General features: G+C 56.6%; 2 protein-coding genes across 2 annotated transcripts in view; one reads left to right on the forward strand and one right to left on the reverse strand.

Annotated features, from left to right (window-relative positions):
• LOC137454317 (zinc finger protein 850-like) overlaps positions 1 to 20,752 on the reverse strand; it is a 291,247-nt gene that overhangs the window by 108,657 nt on the left and 161,838 nt on the right. The window lies entirely within an intron of this gene.
• LOC137454327 (zinc finger protein 883-like) lies at positions 6,986 to 18,822 on the forward strand. The gene is made up of 3 exons (XM_068164378.1): positions 6,986 to 7,036; positions 16,641 to 16,730; positions 17,338 to 18,822. Exon 3 carries the CDS (start codon positions 17,339 to 17,341, stop codon positions 18,560 to 18,562), a length of 1,224 nt encoding a protein of 407 aa, XP_068020479.1. The 5' UTR covers positions 6,986 to 7,036; positions 16,641 to 16,730; position 17,338; the 3' UTR covers positions 18,563 to 18,822.

Here is a 20,752-nt window from a genome sequence, read left to right on the forward strand (position 1 = left end):
TTTGGGGGTAGGAAGGGACAGGAAGGGGCATTTGGGGAGAGAAATGGCAATTTAGGATCCAAAAACGGTGATCTGGGGTCAAAAGGGACAAATTTGCTGCCAAAAAGGCCAATTTGGGGCCAGAAAGGGCCAATAAAAAGCAAATTTGGGCTAAAAAGGGACAGTAAAAGCCAATTTGGGGGCAGAAAAGACAAATTTGGGGCAAAAAAGGGACAATAAAGGCCAGCTTGGGGGGGAGAAAAGACCAATAAAGGCAAATTTGGGTCCCAAAGGAGCCAACTTAGGGTCAAAAAGAGCCAACAGGGGGCTAAAAAGGGACAATAAAGGCAAATTTGGGGCCAAAAAGGGACAATTTATGGCCAAAAAGAGGCAATTTGGGGCCAAAAAGGGACAATAAATGCCATCTTGGGGCAAAAAAGAGGGAATCTGGGGCTAAAAAGGGACAATAAAAGCCAATTTGGGGCCAAAAAGGGACAATTTGTGGCTAAAATGGGCCAATAAAGGCCAACTTGGGGCCAGAAAAGACCAATTTTGGTCAAAAAAGGACCAATAAGGGCAAATTTGGGGCCAAATTGGGGCCAAAAAGGGCCAATTTGTGGCTACAAAGAGCCAATAACAGACAATTTGGGGCCAGAAAAGGCCAATCTGGGAGTAAAAAGAGCCAATCTGGGGCCCAAATGGGACAATAAAGGCCAACAAGAGCAAATTCGGGGCCAAAAAGGGCCAATAAAAGCCAATTTGGGGACAGAAAATGCCAATTTTGGGGTAAAAAGAGCCAATTTGGTGCCAAAGAGGAGTAATAAAGGCAATTTTGGGGCCAAAAAGGGCCAATTTGGGGCTAAAAAGGGACAATAAGGGCTAATTGAGCACAGCCCTATGAGGAGAGGCTGAGGGAGCTGGGGTTGTTTAGCCTGGAGAAGAGGAGGCTCAGGGGAGACCTTATTGCCCTCTACAACTACCTGAAGGGAGGTTGTAGCCAGGTGGGGGTTGGTCTCTTCTCCCAGGCAGCCAGCAGCAGAACAAGAGGACACAGTCTCAAGCTGTGCCAGAGGAGGTTTAGGCTGGAGGTGAGGAGAAAGTTCTTCACTGAGAGAGAGATTGGCCATGGGAACGTGCTGCCCAGGGAGGTGGTGGAGTCACCATCCCTGGAGGTGTTCCAGAGGGGATTGGATGTGGCACTTGGTGCCATGGTTTAGTCATGAGGTCTGTGGTGACAGCTTGGACTCAATGATCCTTGAGGTCTCTTCCAACCTTGGTGATACTGTGAGACTAATTTGGGGATAAAAAGGGCCAATTTAGGGCAAAAAAGGGACAATAACAGCTAACTTGGGGGCCAGAAAAGACCAATGTTGGGCAAAAAAAGAACCAATAAGGGCAAATGTCAGGCCAAAAAGAGCCAATTTTTGCCCAAAAAGGGCTAATAAATGCCAATTTTGGGCCAAAAAGGGCAAATATGGGGCCAAAAAGGGACAATAAAGGCCAACTTGGGGCCAAAAAGGGCCAATTTGTGGCTAAAAAGGGACAAGGAAGGCCAACTTGGGGCCAGAAAAGAACAATTTTGGTCAAAAAAGGACCAATAAGGGCAAATTTGGGGCCAAATTGGGGCCAAAAAGGGCCAATTTGGGGCTAAAAAGAGCCAATAATGGCCAATTTGGGGCCAGAAAAGACAAATTTGGGGTTAAAAAGAGCCAATTTGGGGCCCAAAAGAGACAATAAAGACCAATTTGGGGCCAAAATGGGCCAATGTGGGGCCAAAGAGGGCCAATAAAGGCTATTTTGGGGCCAAAAAGGGACAATAAAGGGCAGGTTGGGGCTGAAAAAAGCCAATTTGAAGGTAAAAAGGGCCAGTAAGGGCCAACTTGGGGACAAAAGGAGCCAATATGGGGCCAGAAAGAGCCAATAAAGGCCAGTTTGGGGTGAAAAAAGGGACAATAAAGGCCAGCTTGGGGCCAATCTGGGGCCAGAAAGGGCCAATAAAAGCCAACTGGGGCTGGAAGGGGCCAATTTGGGGCTAAAAGGGGCCAATAAAGGCCAATTTGGGGCCAAAAAAGGCCGATTTAGGGCTAAAAAGAACCAATTTGGCGCCAAAAAGAGCCAACAAAGCCAAATTTATAGCCAGAAAGAGGCAATTTGGGGCCAAAAAGGGACAATTGGGGGTTAAAAAGGGACAATAAAGGATAAGTTGGGGCCAAAAGAAGCCAATTTGGGGCCAAAAAGGGCCAATAAATGCCTACTTGAGGTCAATTTGGGGCCAGAAAGGGTCAATAAAAGCCAACTGGGGCTGGAATGGGCCAACTTGGGGTCAAAAAGGGCCAATAAAGGCCAATTTGGGGCCAGAAAGAGCCAATAAAGGCCAATTGGGGGGCAAAAAGAGCCAATAAAGGCCAACTGGGGGGCAAAAAAGGGTCAATAAAGGCCAATTGGGGGGCAAAAAAGGGTCAATAAAGGCCAATTGGGGGGCAAAAAGAGACAATTTGGGGCTAAATAGGGACAATAAATGCAAATTTGGGGCCCAATAGGGACAATAAAGGCCAAAAAGAGCAAATTGGTGCCAAAAAGTGACAAAAAAGGCCAATTTGGGGCCAAAAAGGGACAATAAAGGCCAACATGGGGCCAGGAAGAGCCAATTTGGGGGTAAAAAAGGACAATAAAGGCCATCTTGGAGCCAAAAAGGGCCAACAAAGGCCAGTTTGGGGCCAAAAAGGGCCAACTTGGGGCCAAAAAGGGACAATAAAGGCCAACTTGGGGACAAAGAGAGCCAATTTGGGTCTAAAAAGGGGCAATAAATGCCAATTTGGGGCCAAAAAAGACCAATTTTGGGCAAAAATGGACCAATAAGGGCCAATTTGGGGCTAGAAAGGCACTATAAAGGCCAGGTAGGGCCAGAAAAGAACCAAATTGGGGCTAAAAAGGGGCAATAATGGCCAATTTGGGGACAGAAAGAGCCAATTTAGGGCTAAAAGGCACAATTTGAGGCTGGAAGGGCAATAAAGGACAGTTTGGGGCCAAAACAGGCCAATGTGGGGCTAAAAAGGAACAATAAAGGCCAACTTGGGGCCAAAAAGGGACAATAAAGGCCAACTAGGGGTCAAATGAAGCTGATTTGAGGCCAAAAAGGGCCAACAAAGGACAAATTGGGGACAAAAAGGGCCAATTTGGGGCCAAAAGGGCCAATAAAGGCCGATTTGGGACCAGAAAAGCCAATCTGGGGACAATAAAGAGCCAATGTGAGGGCACAAAGGGCTAATAAAGCAAATTTGGGGCCAAAAACAGTCCATTTGGGGCTAAAAAGGGACGATAAAGGCCAACATGGGGCCCAAAAGGGACAATTAATGGCCAAAAAGGGACAATAAAGGCCAATTTGGGGCCAAAAAGAGGCAGTGTAGTCCAATTTATGGCCAAAAAGAGGAAATTTGGGGGGAAAAGGGACAATAAGGGCCAATGTGGGGCCAAAAAGTGCTAATTTAGGGCCAAAAAGGGACAAGAAAGGCCAACTTGAGGCCAGAAAAGACCAATTTTGATCAAAAAAGGATCAATAAGGGCGAATTTGGGGGCAAATTGGGGCAAAAAAGGGCCAATTTGGAGCTAAAAAGGGACAATAAAGGCCAACCTGGGGCCAAAAAGAGCCAATTTGGGGCCCAAAAGGGACAATAAAGGCCAACAAGAGCAAATTTGGGGCTATAAAGGGTCAATAAAGGCCAACGTGGGGCCAAAAAGGGCCAACTTGGGGCTATAAAAGGACAATAAAGGCCAACCTGGGGACAAAGAGAGCCAATTTGGGTCTAAAAAGGGGTAATAAATGCCAATTTGGGGCCAAAAAGAGACAATTGGGGGCTAAAAACAGACAATAAAGGTTAAGTTTGGCCCTAAAAGAGCCTCTCTGGGGCCTTAAAGGGCCAATAAAGGCCAACGTGGGGCCAAAAACAACCAAGTTGTGGCCAGAAAGGGCCAATAAAGGCAAATTGGAGGCCAAAACGCCAAGCTGGGGCTAAAAAGGGACAACAAAGGCCAACTTGGGGCCAGAAAAGACCAATTTGTGGCAAAAAAAGACCAATAAGGGCCAATTTGGGGGCAAAATGGGGTAATGTGGGGCTAAAAAGGGGCAATAAAGGTGAATTTGGGGGCAGAAGTGGCCAATTTTGGGGTAAAAAGGGGCAATTTAGGGCCAGAAAGGGCCACTTAGGGTCAGGCTGTGTCACAACCCGTCCCCCCCCAGTCCTCACCCTGCACTTCCCAGTGCAGAGGTTGGGGTCTCTGTGGGGGTGGGGGGTGGCAAGAAGCCCCCATTAAGGGGGGGCCTGGTCCCAGTTTGCCCAGTTGCAGGCTCCCCCCCTCCAGAAAGCAGCCCTGGAGTGAGTGGAGCCCTGGGAGCAGCTGGGGCTGAGTGAGATCAGAGAGCTGCTGTGAGGCAGCAGAGAGAGGGCAGGAAATGGGGAGAGGAAGGGAGAAACTGGGGGGAAAAAGGGGGGGAAGGGAGAAGGGAAGGTAAGGGGGGAAGGGAGGGGGAAGGGAGGGGGAAGGGAGGGGGAAGGGAGGGGGAAGGGAGGGGGAAGGGAGGGGGAAGGGAGGGGGAAGGGAGGGGGAAGGGAGGGGGAAGGGAGGGGGAAGGGAGGGGGAAGGGAGGGGGAAGGGAGGGGGAAGGGAGGGGGAAGGGAGGGGGAAGGGAGGGGGAAGGGAGGGGGAAGGGAGGGGGAAGGGAGGGGGAAGGGAGGGGGAAGGGAGGGGGAAGGGAGGGGGAAGGGAGGGGGAAGGGAGGGGGAAGGGAGGGGGAAGGGAGGGGGAAGGGAGGGGGAAGGGAGGGGGAAGGGAGGGGGAAGGGAGGGGAGAGGGAGGGGGAAGGGAGGGGAGAGGGACAGAGGGAAAGGATAAAAGCAGGTGGGACCCCCCCCCAAACCCCTCCACTGCCCCTCCTCTCCCCTCCCCACCCACAAGGTGGATTTGGGGGGGGGTGGGGGACAAAGGGAGAGGGCTTTGTGCCCCCAGCCCACCCCAAAAGCTGCTTCTGTGGGGAAGGGGGAGGGAGAATGGAAGCTTTTGGGGAGGGGGGGGAGCAGGTCTCTAAAGACCTGGGGGGGGGGGGGGGCAGGGTCTCTAAACTCCTAAGTGAGGTCCTCAAAGCCTTTGGGAGGACCTTAAATCCCTGGGGGGGTCCCCAAAGCCCTCCCAGATCCCTGGGGGGAGGCCTGAAGAAGAGCCCCAAGGCCCTGGGTGGGGGTTCAAACCCTTGGGGGGGTCTCAAGGCTCTGGGGGGGGGTCCCAAGGCCCTGGGTGGGGGTTCAAACCCTTGGGGGGGTCTCAAGGCTCTGGGGGGGGTCCCAAGGCCCTGGGTCAGGGCAGACCCAAACCCAACTCACCACAAACCCCTGGGGGGGGGCAGGAGCTGCTCCTCAGGACCCCAAAGGACCCTCCCCAGATGTCTCCAAAGGCCTCTCCTGGGGGGGGGGGGGGGGGGGGAAGGTCCCCCAGGAGGTCTTGGCAAGGTTGAAAAGGGTCTGGGGGGGAGAGGAGGGAGCCCTGGGCTGGTTTGTAGGGGGCTGGGGGGGAGGGGCCCGAAGGGACCTGGAGTCAGCCAGGAGGGGCTGGGGGGGTCCCAGGGGGGGTTGAGGGGGGCTGGGGGGGCCTGAAGGTGCCAGGGATGAACTTATAGGGGCTGGGGGTGTCCTGGGGGGGGGAAACTGGGGGGGTCCTAAAGGGTCCTGGGATGAGCTTAAAGGACCTGGGGGTGTCTTGGGGGGGACCTGGGGGGGGTCCTAAAGGGGCCTGGAAGGAGCTTAAAGGATCTGGGGGGGTCCTAGGATGGTTTGTGGGGGGCTGGGGGGGTCCCAGGGGGGGTTGTGGGGGTATGGAGAGATCCTAAAGGTGCCTGGGATGAACTTAAAGGGTCTGGGGGTGTCTTGGGCGGGACCTGGGGGGGTCCTAGAGGGGCCTGGGATGAGCTTAAAGGGTCCTGGGGGGTCCCAGGGTGGTTTGAGGGGAGCTGGAGATATCCTAAAGGTGCCAGGGATGAACTAAAAGGGTCTGGGGGTGTCCTGGGATGGTTTGTGGGGGGCTGGGGGTGTCCTAGAGGGACCTGGGATGAACTAATAGGGTCCTGGGGGGTCCTGGGGTGGTTTGTAGGGGGCTGGGGGTGTCCTAGAGGGGCCTGGGAGGAGCTTAAAGGGTCCTGGGGGGGTCCTGGGATGGTTTGAGGAGGGATGCAGAGATCCTAAAGGTGCCAGGGAGGAGCTAAAAGGGTCTGGGGGAGTCTTTTAAAGGGACCTGGGATGAACTACAAGGGTCTGGGGGGGTCCTAAAGGGACCTGGGAGGAGCTAAAAGGCTCTGGGGGTGTCCCGGGGCAGCCGGGGGTTGGTCCCGGGGCCTGGGGGCGGGGCTGGGGGCGGGGCTGGGGGCGGGGCGGGGGGGCGGGGCGGGGGGCGGGGCTGGCGTTGGTGCCGTGGGGCTCGGTCCCAGCCCTGCCCCCCCTTGCGTCACGTGAGGGCAGGAGAAGGACGCAGGGGAAGGGCACAGCCGCTGCCACGCGGCTCCGGCGGCAGGAAGGCGACGGCGGCTCGGAGGGGGACAAAAAGCATCGCCCCGCGGCCGAGCTCCCGCCCTCAGCGCCGCTCCCCGGCCCCCTCAGCCCCTCCCGCCCCGCCGCAGCTCACCAGCCGGCAGCTGCCGCTCGCCCGCCAGCACCTCCGGCACTTCTCCCGCGCTCCGGCCCCGCTGCCGCTCCCCACGGGGCAGCAACAATGGCGGCCGCGGCCGGCAGGGGCAGCTCCTGGCTGGGCCTCGGCAGCGCCCAGGGGGAGGAGCTGCCGCGCTCCCGCCGCCTCTCATTGGCTGCGGCTGCCCGGCCGTGGGCGGGGCTTCCGTTCGAGACTCCTCCCTGCTTCCGCTCCCCGTCCCACGTGGCCGCAGCAGCCGGAGGGGCCGGGCCGGGGTCTCCCTCGCAGCGCTCTCTGCTCGCCAGCAGCCTGCCGGGGCCGGCGGCTCCCTGTGCGCTGAGCTCTTCCTCCTTCTGCTTCTCTGCTTCCCCCTTGTTCCGGCGTCCAGGTGGGGTGAGGGAGTCTCTGGGGCTGAGTTGGGGGAGGTGGGGTGGGCATCAGGGAATGCTCTCTGTGGGGCTGCGAGGGGTCGGGAGGGTCGCTTGGGTTGGAGCAGGGTTTGTGAGGTAAGGGTCGATGGGGCTGGGGCGGCGGGGGAGCCTCTGCGGGGATCTAGGTGGAATCGGTGGGGTTTGGTTGGGGGCTTCTGCGGATATGTGGCTGGGGGTCCGTGGGATATGGGGGAGATCAGTGGGGGTGCCCTCGGGCACAGGGCTGTGTCCATCTCTCTGCAGGCCTCTCTGTGTCCCCCAGCTGGGCTCTGCCTTTTGTCCCTGCCCTCAGGAGGCTAAGCCTCTGTGCCCAGTGTGCCCAGCTTGCCCCTTTGTCAACTTGCAGCTGGCAGTGGTGCCCTGCCCCCAGCCAAGCCCGGTGGGTGCCCAGCAGCACCTTGGCAGCCTGGCTGGGAGCCTGGGGTGGTGCTGAGCTCTCTGCTGGTCATTCTCTGCCCTCTCTTTGCCTTCTCCCCTCTCTCCTCAGCTGTTCTCATCCGTGCACAAGCTGCAGGACATCTCCTTGAGCGCTGCCCTTGCTGGGGGGGTCCAAGGAAGAGTCCAGGGGGGGGTCCAGCAGTGGCTTGGTGCTGGACTCAGCTTGGCTTGGCCATAGAGCACCTCAGAGCCTGGCCTGGCCTGGTCTGTGAGCCCAGGGCTTGGGGCTGGGGTGGCCTCCTGGGCAGGAGCCCCCATTTGGAGAGAAAGGCTACTGGTGAGAGGAGGCCAGGAGGTGGGGGGGGGTACCCCCAGGGCAATGGGGTCCCCAACTTGGATGGCACTGGAGGAGTGCCCAGCTGGAGTGGGGAGGGAAGAACAGGAGGGTCCCCAAATGTTGCTGCCCCCCAAGTCTTCTTGCCCCCAGGTCAGGCAGGGTCCTAAATGGCACTGCCATGGGCCCAGCCCCCCAGAATCCCTCTACAGTCCCCCCCAGTGCTGGGTCCCTTGGGGGTGGGGGAGTCCTTTCCTGCTGCCTGGGTGTTGGGGACCATTGTTGGTTCCTTTGGGATAGCTTTGGGGTGCAGGGAGGTAACTGAGGGTCCCAGGGAGGCATTTTGAGCTCTCAGGCTGCTGTTGTGGTTTCCCTGGGGGCATTTTGGGCTCCTCCTGCTTGTGGCAGGGTGCAGCATGGGCTGCCTGGGGTGGCACAGGGAGTTGGGGGAGGCTGTCTGGGGGGTTCAGGGCTTTATCCCTCCCTAGACTGCCAGTGCCTGCAGCTGGCAGTGCTGGGCCAGCAGCCAGGGGTGCTCCTGCCTCAGCCCTTGGGCTGGCAGCACAATGCCTGCCCCTGGTGCTGGGCCTTCTGCAGAGCTGGGCAGAGAGGTTAAGGAGGTGTCAGAATCACCCCAAACCCACAGATCCCCTGCACAGAACACCCCTCCCACTCCCCCCAGACTGTGCTGTTTGCCAGCTTCTGCTTCAGCTTCTCCCCCTTAACCTTGACCCTTTTGTTGTCCTGGCTGGAGGGGGAGGATCCACCCCCAGCCCCTCCTGCAGCTGCTGTTGGGTGGGGGCACAGCTGGGGACACATCAGGGCCTGTGGTGCCCAGGTGGCTCCTGCCCTACCCAGTGTGCCAGGGTCAGCCAGGCCCCATCAAACCCCCAAACATTCCAGAGCCCCAGAACCCCCCAGGCCCCTCCCAGCCCCAGTGGATTCCAATCCCAGCCACAGGTTTCCCCCCATGAGCTCCAAAGGATCCTGATTGCAACCCTCAACCCCCAGGGATCCAATCCCACAGCCCCCATCAGAACCCCACAGATTGCCCCTCCCAACCCAGATTGACCACCCCCAACCCCACAAATCTCCCCAGAAACCTACAGCCCCCCATAACTGCCCAGCCCCCATCCCATAACCTTACAGAGTGCTGCTGTACCCCACAGACACCCCCAGCAGAACCCCTACAGCTCCCAATGTTCCTCCAGAGCTTCTTCCAGACCCACTGACCCCCAACCCCACAAACCCTCCCCCAACCCCAGGAATCCTCCTGGCCTCCCAACCCCACAGGCAGCCTCACAGAGCCCTCCCCAACCCCCAGCCCAGGGCAAAACCCAGCCCCAGAGGTTCCTGATCCCAGGATCTGCATCAGCCTCAGGGCTCTGTGCACTCCAGCTGAGTTTCTGAGCAGTTCTGAAGGGATTTGGTGACTTCTGAAGATGTTTTGGAGGAGTTCTGAAGATGTTTGGATGATTTTTCAGGCAGATCTGAAGAGTTTTGGCAATACAAAACCTCCTTCAAACCTCCCCAAGGATCTTAGCAGAGAGATCTCAAAGGCTCTTTGGGTGCTGTTAGGAACTTCTGGGAGGTTGGTAGAGATTTCAATGATTTGTTTTAGTGCCAGGCCCCATCAAGCCCCCAAGTACTCCAGACCCCCACCCAGCCCCAGTAGATTCTGGTTCCAGCCACAGGTTTCCCCCATGAGCCCCAAAGGATCCTGATTGCAACCCTTAGCCCCCAGGGATTGAACCCCACAGCCCCCAGCAGAGCCCCAGGCTGGGGAGCAGAGCAGGGCAGTGTCTGGGCAGGCCCCGGGGCATGCTGAGAGCCTTTCCCTGCTGGGCCCCAGGGCTGCTCAGGGCACTGCTGGGAGGTGGAGTTCTCAGCCAGGGCAGTGCCCGCGGTGGCTCCAGCTGCAGGGCAGGGCTGGGGCGAAGAGCTCCTCCAGTTCTCTTCCCAGGGAGGGTTTGAGAGTTTCTAAGAGATGTGGAGGAGCTTTGCAAAGTTGTCAAGAGGCTTTGAGGAAATGTGAAGAGGTTTGGATGATTTTTCAGGGATATTGGAGGAGCTTTGAGGAGCCCAAAAGTGCTGAAAGTCTCTGCAGCAGCCTTAGGGAAGAGATTGGAATGCAGCTTGAGGTGGTTGGAGGAAGCTCTGAGAACTGTGAAAGCTTTTAATAAGTTTGTAGGGGGCTGGGAGAGTTTCAAAGAGCTGTTGATGATGATTTTGAAGGCAGTCTGAAACCTCCTGGAGTGGTTTTGGAGACTGCCAAGCAGAGCAATCAGCCTCCAGCCTCCCTGAGATCTCTGCAGAGTTAGTTGCTGTGAGTTGTGAAGAGTTTGTCAGAGGTTTTTGTCCTCCTGTCCTGGCCCCAGGGAGGCCACCCCTGGAATGCTGGGGTGAGGTTTGGGCCCCTGACTCCAAGAAGGAGTTTGAGGGTCTGAAGCAGGTGCAGAGAAGGGCAAGAAAGGTGTAGAAGGGTCTGGAGAGCAGGGCTGGTGAGGAGCAGGTGAGGGAGCTGTGGGTGTTTAGTGTGGAGAAGAGGAGGCTGAGGGGAGACCTCTTGGCCTCTGGAGCTGCCTGCAAGGAGGCTGCAGTGAGCTGGGGGTTGGGCTCTTGTGCCTTGTCTCAGGTGGCAGAAGGAGAGCAATTGGCCTGAAATTGTGGCAGGGGAGGCTTAGGTTGGAGAGGAGGAGGAATGAGATTGGTGCCAGAGTGGTCAGGGCCTGGCAGAGGCTGCCCAGGGAGGCAGTGGAGTGGCCATGGCTGGAGGTGTTGCAGCAAGGTGTGGCCATGGGGCCATGGTTTGGTGTCCCTGGTGGTGTTGGGGCTGGCAGTTGGCCTCAGTGCTGAGAGAGGTCTTTTGCAGGCCAGGCAATTGTGTGGCTGTGTGAGGAAGCTGCCCCAGAGCAAATGCCTCTTAGGTGCTGGAGGTGCTGGGAAGAATGGGAAATGGGAGAGAGTCCTGTGGAGAGGGGAAAGGTTTGGGGTTTGCCTCTGGGCTCCTAGTCTGCCCTTGGAAGTGCCTGGGATTCTTGCAAGCAGTGCTGTCAGCTGGAGCTTTCTGGGGTCAGTTGGTGGTGTGCTGAGAGGGCCCAAGGGAGGTGAGGCTTGGGAAGAGAAGTGGTGAGCAGGAAGCTTGTTGGGTTGTGGGTGGCCAAGGGGTGTGGGTGTGGCTGAGAGGTGTGGAGTGCAGGAGAGCCTTCAAGGCCTTGTGGTGTTGCTGGAGCTGTGGGCTGAGGAAGTGCTGCTGCCAGGCAAGGGCTTGAAGGAGGTTGAAAGTCAAGTGGTGTGGATGGCTTGGTGTGGGGAAGTGTTTGGCTTCTTGTGGGCAAGTCAAGCTTTCCTTGTGCAGGAGGAGAGTGAGAGCCTGGGCTTTGCAATCCCTGGGGCCCTGGAGCCCTTCTGGAGTGGTTTTCTTCTGCAGAGCTTTGCAGCCCAGCTGCAGGTCTGCTGTTGCTGGAAGCTGTTGCTGGTTGTTTTGTGCAGCCTTGGGTGTTGGCTCAGTGTCTTGGCTGAGTTTGGTCCTTTCTCTTGTGGCCAAGTTGAGGTCCCTTTGGTTTTGGCAGCTGAGCACAGGTTGAGGCTTTTGCTGCAATGGTTTTTGTGCTGGCAGCATTGTGTGCTGCCAGCTGGAGTGCTGTGTGCAGCTGTGGTGCCCCCAAGAGGGGCAGGAGGTTGAGCTGTTGGAGAGGGTGTGCAGGAGGCCCTGGGGGTGGTGGGAGGGCTGTGGCAGTTCCCCTGTGGGGGTTGGCTGTGAGAGTTGTGTCTGTTGAGGCTGGAGAGGAGAAGGCTGTGGGGAGAGGTTGGAGCAGCCTTGTGGTAGCTGCTGGGGGCTGCAGGAGCGGTGGGGAGGGACTTTGGTGAGGGGCTGGGAGTGATGGGCTGAGGGGGAGTGGATTGAAGGTTGAGGAGGGCAGATTTGGAGTGGATCTTGGGAGGAAATAGTTTGGAGTGGGGGTGGTGAGAGCCTGGAGCAGGTTGGGCAGGGAGGTGCTGGCTGCCCCCTCCCTGGAGGTGCTGAGGGTGAGGTTGGATGAGGGCTTGAGCAGCCTGGTGTGGTGGAAGGTGTCTGTGGGCATGGCAGGGGGTTGGAGCTGTCTGATCTTTGGGGTCCCTTCCAGTCCAAAGCATTCTCTGGCTGCTTGAATTTGGACACTTAGCAGAAGTGCAATGAAGGGAACTTGAAATAAGGAAAGTTGTGAAACTGGCTCTGAGCCTGGGGGCTGGGTGTGGGCTTGGAAGTGGTTCTGATCTTTGCTGCTGGCTCTGGGCTTGGGGTGTGGTTCCTGACCTCAGGGCCTGTCTCTCAGGTCAGGGTCTGCTTCCTGAGCTTATAAATGGCTCTGACCTTGGTTGCTGGCTCTGGAGCTTGGCTCTGACCTTTGTTGCTGGTACTGGAGCCTGGGGGCTGATTCCTGAGCTTGGAAAGGGTTCTGACCTTAGGTGCTGGCTTGGGAGCTGTTTCTTGAGCTTGGGGGCTGGGTGTGAGCTTGGGAAGTGGTTGTGATCTTAGTTGCTGGTTCTTGAGCTTGGGAGCTGAGTCTGCACTTTTGATCTAGGTTCTGAAGCTTGGGGGCTGGTTCTTGAGCTTAGGAAGTGGTTCTGACCTTAGTTGCTGGTTCTTGAGCTTGGGGTCTGGGTGTGAACTTGGAAAGGGGTTTTGAGCTTAGTTACTCACTCTGGGCTTGGGGTGTGGTTCTTGATCTCAGGGCCTGTCTGTGAGGTCAGGGGCTTGTTCTTGAGCTTGGGAAGTGATTCTGAGCTTAGTTGCTGGCTTGGGAGCTGAGTCTGCACTTTTGATCTAGGTCCTGGACCTTAGTGGCTGGCTCTTGAGCTTGGGGGCTGGCTCTTGAGCTTGGAATATGGTTCTGACCTTATTTGCTGGTTTGTGAGCTTGGGGCCTGGGTGTGAGCTCTGGAGGTGGGTCTCAGCTTGGAAAGTGTTCTGACCTTAATTGCTGGTTCTTGAGCTCAGGGGCTGGATCTGAGCTTGGGAAGTGTTCTGATCTTAGCTGCTGCTTCTTGAGCTTGGGGCCTGGATGTGAACTTAGGAGCTGGCTCTGAGCCTGGGTTCTGGCTCTGCATTTCTGATCTGGATTCTTGTGCTTGGGACCTGACTCTGAGATTGGGGGCTGGGTGTGAGCTTGGCCCCTGTCTTGAATTTAAAATGAGAGAGTTCAGGCAGTTGGAAGTTGAAGCTGAGCTGCTTTGCACTGCAGTGCTTCAGAGTTTGTGGTGCTCCAAAGGCAGATCTCAAAGAGCTGCTGCAAGAGTTGAGCTGAAGTGGCACAGTGCCCTGCAGAGGCAAAAGCTTTTCCCTGCCAGTCAGCCATTGGAATCCTCTCCCCAGGGCAGTGGTGGATTGCCCTGCAGGGCAGAGTTGGAAGGCTCAGCTTGGCAGGGGTCTGGGCCAGCTCCTTTCCAGTCCAGTGTCAGCTGGCAAGGTTGGAGCAGCTGAGCCTTGGGATCCCTTGCAGCCTGGCATTGTGTGGCAGCAGAGCTGTGCTGCTGGTTTTGAGGGCACTTGGAAAGCTTCTGGAGCATTTGTGCAGAGTGTGCAAGACATCCCTGAGCCTAGCAACTCCCTCAGCTCTCTTCAGAATGAACTCTGCAGAGCTGGAAGAGCTTTCCAGGAATTTGGCAGAGGTTTGGAGGAGTTTGGAAGGGATTTTGGTTCTCCTCCTCCTTGTCCTCTTCCTTGTCCTCCTCTGCCTCATCTTTTTCCTACTCTCCCTGGAGGCTGCACTTAGACTCCTAGAATCCTGGAGTGGTTTGGGCTGGCAGGGAGCTGCAAAGGTGCTGCAGTCCAAGCCCCTCTGCAGTCAGCAGGGACATCCTGCACTAGCTCAGGTTGCCCAGAGCCCTGTCCAGCCTGACCTTAAACATCTGCAGGGATGGGACCTCAAGCCCCTCCCTGGGCAACCTGTTGCAGTGTTCCAGCAGCCTCCTGGTGCAGAACTTGTTCCTCCCCTCCAATCTCAATCTGCTCTGCTCTAATTTGAAGCCATTGCCTCTGGTGCTGTCCCTGTAGGCTTTGCAAAGAGTCCCTCTGCAGCCTTCTTGTAGCCCCCTTCAGGTACCAGAAGGTCACTCTTAGGTCTCCCCAGAGCCTTCTCTTCTCCTCTCCAGTCTGATCACCCCCAGCTCCCTCAGCCTGTCCTGGTAGCAGAGCTGCTCCAAGCCCCTGATCATTTTTGTGTCCCTCCTCTGGACCCTCTCCATCAGGTCCCTGTCCTTCCTGTGCTGAGGGCTCCAGAGCTGGCTGCAGTGCTGCAGGTGAAGTCTCAGCAGAGCAGAGCCAAGTGCCAGGATGGCCTCTGTCCATCTCTGGCCCTGCTGCTTTTGGTGCAGCCCAGGCTGCCCTTGGCCTTGTGGGCTGCAGGCTCCCCCTGTCTGTTCCTGTCCAGCTTCTTGTCCAGCAGCACCCCCCAGTGCTTTTCTGCAGGGCTGCTTCCTATCCCCTCCTCCCCCAGCGTGTCCTGATTGTGAGGATTGTGCCAGGCCAGGGGCAGGACCCTGCCCTTGCTCTTGTTGAAGCTCAGGAGGTTGCCCTGGGCCCCCTCTGCAGCTTGTCCCCTTGAGCTCCTCCAACTTGTTCTGCAGGGTATTGCCTTAGGTTTCAGGAGCCAGAGAGGCTCTCTTTGAGCCTGGTGAAAGGAGTTGATGCCAAGCTGTGGCCAGAGGGTTGGATAGAATTGGGCAGTTTCCATGGCTGTGCTGTTCAGGGCTGCATCCTACAGTGCAAAGCATCCAATCCACAACAATCCATAGTGTGCCTGGGCCACGGGAGCCAAGCAACCTCCCTAGGCCAAAGCTTCCTCCAGAGCTCCACCAAAGCAGGCCAGAACCCCAGGCCCCAAATGCCTTCCCCCTCCCCCATACCTCTCTGCCCCTCCTCCCCCCATCCCCAAGAGTTGCAGTTACAGATTCTGGTAGGCAGCTCCCAGGTGAGCCAGGCTGCTGCAGGCTGCAGTTGGCAGCACTGCCAAGGCCTCAAAGCTCCTCTGCAGAGAGAGATGCCAGAAGATGTTCCTGGGAGCAGAGAGGAAGGGCAAAGGAGGTTGGAGAGCCTGTGCTGTTCCTTTGTAGAGAGTGAGTGCAGGCCTTGTGGGAATGAAGTAAGCTAGATGACACTTTGTGGTGTCCCTCTGGACTCTGCTGTCCCTTCTGGAGGTCTCTACTCTCTGGTGTAAGACATCCCAGTGCCTTCCACCCACCACAGGGATTCTCCTCCATGCTGTCATCCAGGGGCTTCTGTTGGGCCCTGCTGGCTGTGTAGATCTGCCCTGGTGACGTTGTAGGACCCTGGGGACTCTGAGAGGGCAGCAAGTGAGTGGAGATGGAGCAATGGATGGAGAGATGGAGGGTGAAGGCTGCAGGGGGTGGGAGGGCTTAGTTCAGCAGCTCTGTGGCTCTGCCTGGCTCCTACCTCCAATGGTGCTGGCAGCAGCTGACCCCAGAAGCTCAAAGCCCCAAACCCTGCCTGGCTCAGCACAGTCCCCTGACCCCTCCTGACATCCAGCACAGCCCAAGCAGGAACTCAGGGCTCCTAGCCACACAGGCCTGCCATAGCCCATGGCAGGAGTCAGCTGAGGTCTCACTCCCTCTCTGTCCCCCTTCCTCTCATCAGTTGCTGCCTGAGGTGTCTGCAGGGTCCTTCCCCAGCCCTCATCTGTAACCCCCCCTTGGCTTGGTGCTGTTCTTTCAGCCCTCCAGCTGATCCCAGCCTTTAGTCTCAGGCCCCTTCCATTCTTGTGCTGCTGCTTCCAGCCCAGTTCCTTAGATGCTTCCTCAGCCACAGCATTTCCCACTCCACCCTTCCAGCTGCAGTGGCAGTGGAGATAGGGTCCACAGGACCATGGGACAGTCAAGGCAGCAGGGACATGGATGGGCTGGGACTGAGGGAAGGGCCTGGGAGTGGTCAGGCAGGAATTAGGCCTTGTCCCCCCAAAAAGGGGAGAGGATGCAGGGCCCAGGTGGCAAATGTGTGTGCAGGGAATGGCAGAATCTGGCAGCATTTGAGGAGGTGAAAGGAGTGAATTGTGCTGCAGCTCTGCCTGTGTCAGCTGGGAGATGAACAGCAGCCCATGGGCACTGTACCCTCCCATCGAACCTCATTTTCTCTTGGAGATGTGGAGTGGCAGCTCCAGGAGAACTGCAAAGAGCAAGCTGAGAGAAATGGTCAGGGAGAGAAAGAAGCAAAACTCTTTCCAGTGAGTCTCTTTGGACTGCAGGTGTGTGAAGGGTGCTGGAGGTGTGAGGTTTGGGCAGGAGCCAGAGACTCCTCCAGCATCCCAGTGAGGGCTGAAGAGGTTTATCAAGAAGCTGCCCAAGTCCCTTCCCCCTTTGCTGCATCTGCAGAGATCGTGAAGCTCCCTTTGTGTGTGTCCTGAGGGCTGCTGTGATCTTCTGTTGGGGAGTGGGCAGCAGAGAGGTGTGTGCAGGGCAGAGCTGAGCACAGAGTGGGTGTGGTGGGGGCAGAGCCAGGGAGGAGAGCTGTGGCCAGAGCAAGATCTGCTATCAAATGCAGCTGCAGGCAGCAGAGGCCTGGGCAGGCAGTGGGAGGAAGCTTTAGGCAAGGGCTTGGAGAGGCTGTGTGGAGGCAGCTGTGTTGTGGTGCTGGCCTGCAGCTGTGTGCTGGGGACTGTGTGCTGGGCAAGGAGCTGAGTCTGTACTTGCTGAGGCCTCCCATCTTGATCAGCCCTGGCTGTGTGCTGTGGCTGTGCTGCTGGGCTTGGGAGCTGCCCCCAGCAAGGCTGAGCTGTGCTGCCCGGTCCTGGGCAGTGCTGAGCCATCCCTTGCATATCAGTGCTCCCCTCTGAGCCCTTTGCTTCTCTGTGGCAGGAGTTGTGTCCCTCTCTCTTCATCATCCCTGCCCCTGTGTGCTGTGGAAGAGCAGAGTTTGCAGATCTGCCCCTTGGAGCAGCCCAGCAGGTAAGGAACCCAGAGTGGGGCAACAGCAGGACCCCAGCCCCCAGAATCCTAGAGTCCCAGGGCACCTCCCAGCCTCCTCCACCTCCTCCTACCCACCACATTTCGCCCCTCCAGGGCCTCTGAGGCACATCAGCTGTTGGAGTTTGGGAACTCCCCAGGCTTGGGATCAGTTGTGTGGCAGGAGGTGATGTTTGTAGTTGGCAATTGGAAGGTGGTGGGAGAAGGTTGGAGGTGGTTTGGTCTTTAATTGTTCAGTGCTGCTGCCTCCATTGCCTGAGCCAGAAGAGATCAAAGGACAGAGCCTGGGCCAGGAACCACCCTGCCAATGCTACCAGGCTCGAGGAGAGTGGGACCAGACCACTTTTAAGTCCCAGGGTACCTCAGGGCACTGATCACAGGAACCTGGGGTCTCAGCACAGGTATTAGAGGTCTGAGCCCACACTGTGGCAGAAACTGAAGGTTTCTGCATTCTCTCCTCCAGCTGGGTGTTGGGAAGTGCTGGGAGTCAGGGACTGTCTTGTCCCAGGCAGGATGTGAGGTTTTGTGATCCTGGGCTCAGGTGCTTCCATGTTCCTAATCTCTCTGCTGTAACCCCTTCCTGCCACAGTATGGCCTCACAGAAGGACCCAGGCAAAAGCTGGGAGGAGAAGCAGCAGCCAGAGATGAAGTTCGAGCAGCCAAAGTGCAGCCTGGAGGGTGTTGAGAAGGAAGAGAAAGAGGACAAGATGGAGGATGGTGATGCTGAGGAGAAGGATGACTATGATAATGATGAGTATGGAGAGGTGGATAACCATGAGGATGAAGGTGATCAGGATGAGGAGGAAAAGGAATTTGAAGAGAATGAAGCCAGAGCAGGTCCCTCTGTGCCACCCAAGCAGCTGAATCAGTGTCCTGAGTGTGGGCAGAGCTTCCCACCTGGCTCAGAGCAGGTGAAGCACCACTGCCCCCACCCTGGCCCCCGGCCCTTCATCCGTGGTGACTGTGGCAAGAGGTTCAGCAAGAGCTCTGAGCATATCCAGCAATGCTGCACCCAGACCGGTGAGAGGCCATACAGCTGTGCTGAGTGTGGCAAGACCTTCACTCACAAATCTTCCCTCAGGCGGCACCGCAGTGTGCACAGCACTAAGTCCTTCCCCTGCAGGGACTGCGGCAAGCGCTTTAAACACAGCTCCAGTCTCACCATCCATCGCCGCATCCACACTGGAGAGCATCTGTTCCCCTGTGCTGTGTGCAGCAAGAGCTTTACCACGAGCACGGATTACATCCAGCACCAACTCATCCACAATGGTGAGAGGCCGTACAGCTGTGCCGACTGCGGCAAGAGCTTCACCCAGCGGGGACACCTCACAGAGCACCGTCGTGTGCACGCTGGCGAAAAGTCTTTCAGCTGTGCTGAGTGCGGCAAGGCATTCCGACATTGGGGCACTCTCATTCAGCACCACCGCACCCACACTGGTGAGAAGCCGTTCACCTGTGCTGACTGCGGGAAGAGTTTCAGGCAGAGGGCGACTTTCAGTCGCCACCGCCACACCCACACTGGTGAGAAGTCTTTCACTTGTGCTGATTGTGGCAACAGCTTCAGCCGCAGAGACAATCTCATTCATCACCGCCGCAGCCACACTGGTGAGAAGGCTTTCACCTGTGCTGACTGCGGGAAGAGTTTCAGCCAGAGGAGCTATCTCAGTTGCCACCGCCGCACCCACACTGGTGAGACACCCTTCACTTGTGCTGCCTGCGGCAAGAACTTCACCCAGAAGCGATCCCTCAACAAGCACCGCTGCACCCACACCAGAGAGCAGGCTGCACTGGAGCAGAGGCATAAATCCACCTAGAATCTGTTGGGTAATTGTGACCCCTCTGAGAGGGCCTTTCCAGCACCAAAATCACCCCTTTTTCTTTTGCAGTTCACAGGGACTGGGGACACCAGCAGGAACAAACACCTCCTGCCCTTCTGAACACCAATTATTGCTAATGAGAACAGTTACACTGCTGAGTTGACACAGCTGGAGCTCCCAGTGGAGCTGGGCAGGGCTTTGACAGGGTCTGTCTGGTTCTTCCCCAATGCTTTGTGTCTCCCTGGGGTAAGAAATCCTCTGTCCATTGACCAATTGTCTCAATAAAACCCAAAAGTTACCCAAATCCTGTCTGTTTGCTTTTATTTCAGATATCTCTGCCTCAATGCCTGAATTTTGAGGGCATTTGCTCCCAAGGGATGGGGTGGAGCTGTGTTCCTCGTCGAGGGAAGGCAAAATGAGGTTCTCAGAGGAGTCTTGAGGGGCATCTCAGAGGCATTCTTCAGGGGCTTTCAGGTGATCTTAGATGTTTGGGATTTGGATGGTCCTGGGACTGACTTTTGGGATCTTTGGAGGGTGTAGGGGGAAGCTCATGGAGATCTTTGGAAGAACTCAGAAAGCTTCTGTTGGCTTTCCACTCTGGGGCTGGAACAGCGCGTGGCTGAGGAGAGAGGCAGCTTGAGAAGCGCAGCTCTGGGAGTTTGGCTTTTGGCTTTGATTCCCTTGCTTTTCAGGCGGTAAGGGGCTGGTGGCTTGGGACTTTCCAAAGAGAGGAGGAGGGGCAGCGGGCTCGGATTGCCTACCTGCCGGAGGGCAGTGACGTAGCTGGGGGAGGGGTTGCCGCGGAGACCGCACGCAAACCAAACAGACCCCAGCGCGTGGCTGAGGAGAGAGGCAGCTTGAGAACAAAAAAAACAAACAAAAAAAAACCAAAAAACAAACAAACAACAAAAAAAAAAGCCGTGTGGAGAGGGTGGTTACTGCAAGATGGTCACCACTAGAGCAAAGGCTAACAGAAGGACAGTGGGCACCCAAACAGAGACCACACACAAGCATGCAGATGTTCAGGCAGGTGGCTGCAGTGAGTGCTGGAACGTGGCACTTGACATGGAGGCTGGAGGGAGCAGCTCCTGTTTCAGGTGTGAGCAGGTCAGTGATCTGATGAGCATGGTGGTCAAACTAAAAGAAGAGGTGGAAAGGCTAAGAGCTAGAAGAGATGGCAAGCAGAAAATTGACAATTCCCATAATGTAATCTCTTCTAAACCAGAACAGGGGGTAACACTTAGGGGAACAGGGAGTTTGATACCTTCCCAGAAGCAAGCCTCTCAACCTCCCTGTAGTAACCCACATGAGCAGGGCCAATGGGAACAGGTCTCTGCCCGACGGAAGAAATGCAAACAAAGGAAGTCTGCTCCTGTGAGCAGCACGCTGCCTCCAGTGCAGTTACAGAACAGGTATGAGGCTCTGCAGGAGGAACAGGTCATTGGTAAGGTCGAGGACCCAAGAAGGTCAGAAGCTGCACCAATGACAGGTTGCCTCAGGCCAGCCATCAAAACTTACCCAGAAAAGAAACCTTGCAGGGTCATCGTCATAGGAGACTCCCTACTGAGGGGAACAGAGGGCCCAATATGCAGACCAGACCCATTTCATAGAGCGGTCAGCTGCCTCCCTGGTGCCCAAGTAAAAGATGTTGTAGATAGAATTCCCAACCTCGTGAGTCCTTCGGACTACTACCCACTGCTGGTCTTTCAGGTGGGCAGTGACGATGTAACAATGAGAGGCTCACAATCTATTAAAAAAGACTTCAGAACCTTAGGGCAAATGCTAAAGGGATCAGGGGCTCAAGTCGTGTTCTCTGCCATCCCTCTAACGTCAGCAATGGATGAGGACACACTGAGGAAGGGCCGACAGATCAATTCATGGCTCAGGGGCTGGTGCCATCGACAGGGCTTTGGGTTCCACAATCATGGATTGGTTTTCAAGGTACCTGAGCTGAAAACAACTCATGGGACACACTTGTCCCAGAGTGGGATAAGAATCCTGGGGCAGGAATTGGCAGGGCTCATTGATAGGGCTTTAAACTAGATTTGAAGGGGGATGGGGTTAATAGTCTCCTGCTGGCTGGTGACAAACAGAGGGGCAGCTCACCAGCAGTAGAGAGAAGGAGAGCTGGTAAGGGCTCTCAACTTGCTGCCCTGAGGCAAGCCACGAATGATCCACCAGGACATT

Source organism: Melanerpes formicivorus, unplaced genomic scaffold (genome assembly GCF_026170545.1).
Source record: "Melanerpes formicivorus ecotype bairdi unplaced genomic scaffold, bMelFor1.0.p_v2 SCAF_80, whole genome shotgun sequence".
NCBI classification, from domain to species: domain Eukaryota; kingdom Metazoa; phylum Chordata; class Aves; order Piciformes; family Picidae; genus Melanerpes; species Melanerpes formicivorus.

Coding starts and splice junctions, on each gene's coding strand:
- LOC137454327 (XM_068164378.1), top strand. CDS start 17,339: ATGGCCTCACAGAAGGACCCAGGCAAAAGCTGGGAGGAGAAGCAGCAG.